Consider the following 5,787-nt stretch of genomic DNA (forward strand, 5'->3'; position numbering starts at 1 on the left):
CCCCCCCCCCCCCCTTTTTTTTTATATCTTCTACCCTCCAAGGATGGACTGGTCAAAGCCAACATGGAGAAGCTGACATTCTACGCCCTGTCAGCTCCTGAGAAGCTGGATCGCATCGGGGCCTACCTGTCCGAGAGGCTGTCCAGAGATGTGGCCCGACATCGATATGGGTAACATCACTCAGTTATATCTGCCTCCACCCTGTCTTACATCGCTCACATGTTTAAAATCTTTTGCCGGGTTTATATTTAGCTTCGTCTGAGCTTAAACGGGACATTTCTGAGAAGAATTTCAGCTCTATGATGTAATAGGTATATAATATCCTSTTATCACTGAACTCGCTACAAGATCAGAACTCACTAAAGAGCTCAGGGTTGTGCTCGAAACATCTCCGTGTTTTATGTGTCACGATAAACAACTCAGCAGCAGCAGTGAATCTGCTGAGTTGGAGTCTTTTTCTCCCCCCGTTTTAAATGCTGTGGAAGGTGTTTTTAACGACTCAGAACATCGACCGTGCGTCTTTCTTTTGGTCCCTGTTCAGGTATGTGTGCATTGCCATGGAGGCCTTGGACCAGCTGCTGATGGCGTGCCACTGCCAGAGCATCAACCTGTTTGTGGAGAGCTTTCTAAAGATGGTGCGCAAGCTGCTGGAGTCCGACAAACCCTCCCTGCAGATCCTCGGAACCAACTCTGTGAGTCTATTTTTAGAGAGTTCTTATTTTATGTTTTTACCCTAAAAAGTTAACCAAACTCCAAACTCATAGTCATGAAAAAGTGGCCTCATTTTTCTTTTCTTTGGTTTCAGTCACACCTAATTTATTGTTAGAAGATGATGAAGAAACCAACAATACATTCATCTGTAACTTTGGTCTTTTCATAGCGGCAGCCAAGACGACTATAAATATCTCTTCAGCTATAAATATCAGCTTTAAAGCTTTCCTTCTGCATCAAATTCTACTGATCTGAGTGGATTTACTGGAATTATCTAATCAAAAGCCGACAGGATGCTTTCACTTTAATGAAGGGATGTCATCATTTAAGAGATGTAAACCTGGAGAGAAGCTCTATTAGACTGTTTAGCTCAGGATCAACAAGAGGGGAAGAGGGAGTGGTGAGTATTGGACGGGTCAGCAGAGACACAAAGGAAATCGAATGAACTGAAAAAGCTGAAATCTCTTCAGTCACTTACACAGACTGAGGAGACATTTCAGCCTTTTGTGTTTAAGACAGTTTGGTGTTTCTTGACTGCAGCTGTTATAGTTAATTGTGTTAATGCAGATTCATCATTCATCATTGTTGTTTTCCTGATTTCTTTTAGATTTTGTGATCCAAATACATCACCGTCCTTTGTGTTTATTTTAGACACTTACCAGCATTTCATTATGTTTAGCCTTTAGCTAGCCTTGTGCAACTCTTAGCTTTTAGGTAGTCTATTGATACTTTTAACTCACCTTTTGCTACTTGTAGCTTTTATTATCCTTTTGCTGCATGTAGCTTTAAACTAGCCGTTTACTACATTTACATTTTAGCTACACGTTTGATTTATTGTAGCTTTTAACTAGCCTTTTGCTACATWTAACTTATACCYAGTCTTGTGCTRTTTTTAGCTTTTAGCTAGCTTGTTGCTACGTTTAACATTTACCTAGTCTTTTGCTACATTTATCTTATAGTTAGCCTTGTGCCACACTTAGCTTTTTTTTGTCTTTTAAATATTTTAGTAGCACTTTACCAAGTTTACCTTTTAGCCAGGCTGTTTCTACTTGTATCTTTTRCTATCCTTTTGCCTCATTTAACTTTCAGCTAGGCATTTGCTACATTTAGCTTTAAGCTTGCTGTTTGATTTAATTCAGCTTTTAACTAGCCTTTAGTTACATGTACCTTATAGCTAGCCTTGTGCCACACTTAGCTTTTAGCTAATCTTTTAACATTTTTAGTGTAATTTTCTTACGTTTACCTTTTTATTAGCTGTGTGCTACTAGTGGCATTTGCTATTATTTGGTACATGTAGCTTTACCTAACTTTGTGCTACATTTAGCTTTTAGCTTGTCTTTTAAATCTTTTAGCTAGCTTATAGCTACATTTATCTTAGAGCTAACTTTATGATACGTTTAACTTAAATTAGTTGACAGAAGCTGAGAAAACTCAGTTTCAGCTTTATCATCAAATTTTAGCAGTCAKCACACCACATCTCTAGTTCCTTTAGATTTTCCACTTCTCTGTATTGCAGGGCTATTCAACTAAATTGCTCCAGGGGCCAAAGTTACTGCCGATCAACAGCTGAGGGGCCGAACATCCAGCAATTAAAGTTATTATGCAAATAAACCAAGTATTACAAAGATATGTTACCTTTGAATTAGTTTATTTTGCTGCATGTAATCATGAATACAACATACAGAACCCTATAAAAGTAGTGATAATTACACATTATCAAAAATAAAAAGAACACATTATACCTCCAATTATTAGAAACAATATTTTGACATCTCTGACTTGCCAAATTTTTAAACCAATTTTATTTTCACCTTCATCATTTTATCTTCAACTGCTTGTGGTTTTAACTGTCTAGGGTGTTTGTAGAAATGGTTTTTACCAGCTTCTAGCCAAGATTCTGACGTTTCTGTAGATACCAAACATGTCTATGTTTAACTAAAAGAACTTTGAGTAATTAAAGTAGAAAACCGGGGGTTTGGGCTTAAGAGATGAATGAACCAATTGGCGGRCYGAACTTTGGTCACTCGCAGGCCAGATGTGGCCCACGGGCCGCCAGTTGAATAGCCCTGCTGTATTGTTTGTTTGGTTTTATTCYTAAACCTAAGTAAAAGGAAGTGTTTTGTGGTGAAGAGGTCTTTGAGGCTGTTTTTTCTGGTGTTGCCAGTGAATGCAACAAAAACCTTCTTGTAGTCTCTGGTCTCTCTGGGTTTTAGCTCCTTTCGTAAAAGCTTTCAGTCCGATGTGGCATCTTCTCCCTCAGACACAGAGTTGATGCAGTAATACCTGGAAGCTGCTCAGTATTACCATTGGCTGGATACCTTTTAGGAATCAGGAGCAGCAGTAAACTGCTGATGCAGCCTAGCAGCCTCACAGCAGCTGTAATAAGCTCTGTTTTATTAACTCGAGGATGCTTCGTTTTCCTTTTCAAAGCCTCTCCAAACACTCATGTTTTTATACAGTGAGGAAAAACACTCACGGGAGGTTTTTTATTTTCATTTTTTTCACATGTTCATTTTCTACACAAACCCTTTGGTTTTTGTGATGCTTTACAAACCAACCAGTGTTTTTGACTGAGTCTATTATTACTGCTTTATTGACTATTAATGAAATCCTTTCATGATCTAATTTGACTCTAAAGAAGTCCTGATTTATAATTTATTATGCGGAAGGTGGTTTGAAGCTGAATGTCAGCCAGTTTACTTCGCTGACATTTGCTGGCTCAGTGGGAGATCCCCCCCCCACCCTGCTCTGCATTTTTCACTTCTAATTAGATGTTGTGGCGTTCCAGTTTGACTTGGATTCAGGAGATTTCAGTTTAAAGACTAAATGAGATCCTAAGTTGTGCCTTTTTTACATTTTTCAATTAGAGATTAAAATAAATGTGCCCTTTTTTTGTCAGTTTGTCAAGTTTGCCAACATAGAAGAGGACACGCCGTCGTACCACCGCAGCTATGACTTCTTTGTGTCCCGCTTCAGCGAGATGTGTCATTCGGGCTACGAGGACCCCGACATCCGCACCAAGTAAGAAGACAAATGATCAGCTGCTGTTTTTAGATTCCTATGCAGTCTTGTTATAATAATCGGTGCTGAAAATAGAAGAAGGGACTTTTTTTTAGTTTAACTTTGATTGCGTAACAGTTAAACACAGAGGGACACAAAGCATTTTATAGTGATTTATTTTTCCGTGTGAATATTCCCACCAGGATCCGAATGGCAGGCATTCAGGGTCTTCAGGGTGTGGTGAGGAAGACTGTGAACGATGAGCTGCAGGCGAATATCTGGGACCCTCAGCACATGGACAAGATCGTCCCCTCTCTGCTTTTCAACCTGCAGAGTGGAGAGCACACCGAGAAGTAATAAAACAACAATCTTTTATTCATTTTACCTTTAGGTCGAACCTCTCAAGTGTTTGTTTGGTGCTTATTGCCAGCTGGGAGATTGATTCAGTTCATAAATGTTTAATTGACAGGTTTATGGTTAAATCTCAGCTTTGGTCATTTCACATTGATCCAACAGTTTTCTTTTCTTTAAAAGCTTTTCAAGTCGTGATGAAGCTGATATGAACTGACAGACAGCTATGATTTGATCCATCAGGGGACATTTTCCCAGCAGCATCGCGACTCGACAACATTCAAACACTGTTAAGAATTAATTTCAGCACTTTTTAAATTTCACACTCAATGGGTTGCTGAATGAACACAACGTGAAGTCGGTTGAATAATGGAAGCAAGTGTGCTTTCTGTTTCCAAATCAAATGCACTTAACAAATGTGTTTGGTTGATTCTTTGTTTTAACAATGTTTCATTGCAGTAAATCTAATACTGCTGAACAGTGAGTTTATTTACTTCGTAACTGTGACAAATTAGTTAGGAAAATGCATTTGTAGGTTGAGCAGCAGAGTTGAGTTTGTGGATTGAACCTTTGGAAAAACCTGCCAATTCTTCTCTGCCAATAAACAGCTTATTCTGTTATTGACTTTTGTTTGGTTTCATTTATTGGATTAGATGATTAAAGTATTAAGAAGCATTTTCCTAAAAAATGTGGCACCAATTAATAGGCTTTTCAACATAAGATTTATTGCCAAGAAATAATGTTACAATATAGAAAAATTCAAGCAAACATAAATTTTACTCACTGTTTTTGCTGTATTTAAATATGTGTATAAATTAGTTTTAATAAAACAGTTTATTATTTGATGTGTCTAACTACCATGAAACGGATCAGATATTCACATCTAAGATGTTGAGCCACAATGACTTGGTTCAGTCGGTTCAGAACCGTGATGCTGGAACCGACAGGTCATAATGCTCACGTGTCATTTTTAGTTCAGATTTATAATCTCACACGCAGCTCGCTGTGCTYGCAGAAGTGAACACAGATGCTACGCATGTTAGCATTTGTGTATCTGAAGTTGTGTAACTGGGATGACGAAATKATCTGCCGTGCTTGTTTCACCCAGTATTTACATTTTATCACATAAAATGCCCTTTTAGAACAAGAGTGATGTACTGAAATTAGAAACAAAATCAAGTGTTAATCCCATCATGCAACGTGTTCATATGATCTGACCACTTTTTCTGCTGAGCTTCCCTTTRGTTTAAAAGAAAATTCCCCCTCCCCACCAACACACAGATGTTTTGTCTGCAGTTTTATTTWAAAAAATGCCTTTCTGTGCAAAATATGTTAAAAAAAACAAATGACTCCCTAAGAAAAACATACATTAAAGGTTTGTTGAGCAAAGACGACCTCTTTAACTTTGAATTCTTCCTGTGTATGTGGRAACCTGGTCAAACACCTGAAGTTGGTTTATCTTATTGATTGACTAAAAATTAATTGATAAGAAGCCATTTTCTTAAAAATCAGAGTTTTCTCTTGAATCAAGAGGGTCTTTTCATAACATGGATTTTTTTTTATAATCTGAATTTAATAAACAGAAGCACATCATAAATATTTTCACAATTGATTTTGCCAGTTGTATTAAATACTGACTGATAAAAATGTGTTTCTTATTCATAAAACACAACAGAAATTTAATAGGTTACTGAATGAGGAAAATAGATTAAAATAATAAAATAT

General features: G+C 37.5%; 1 protein-coding gene across 2 annotated transcripts in view; it reads left to right on the forward strand.

Annotated features, from left to right (window-relative positions):
• efr3bb (EFR3 homolog Bb (S. cerevisiae)) overlaps positions 1 to 5,787 on the forward strand; it is a gene marked incomplete in the record, with an annotated part of 42,004 nt that overhangs the window by 17,677 nt on the left and 18,540 nt on the right. For both annotated transcript variants that reach the window (XM_014021257.1, XM_014021258.1), the window contains 4 exon segments: positions 43 to 170; positions 542 to 692; positions 3,611 to 3,732; positions 3,915 to 4,064. In XM_014021257.1, coding sequence (XP_013876711.1) covers positions 43 to 170; positions 542 to 692; positions 3,611 to 3,732; positions 3,915 to 4,064 — 551 coding nt within the window.

The sequence above is a fragment of the Austrofundulus limnaeus genome, unplaced genomic scaffold (assembly GCF_001266775.1).
Source record: "Austrofundulus limnaeus strain Quisiro unplaced genomic scaffold, Austrofundulus_limnaeus-1.0 Scaffold284, whole genome shotgun sequence".
Taxonomy (NCBI): Eukaryota; Metazoa; Chordata; class Actinopteri; order Cyprinodontiformes; family Rivulidae; genus Austrofundulus; species Austrofundulus limnaeus.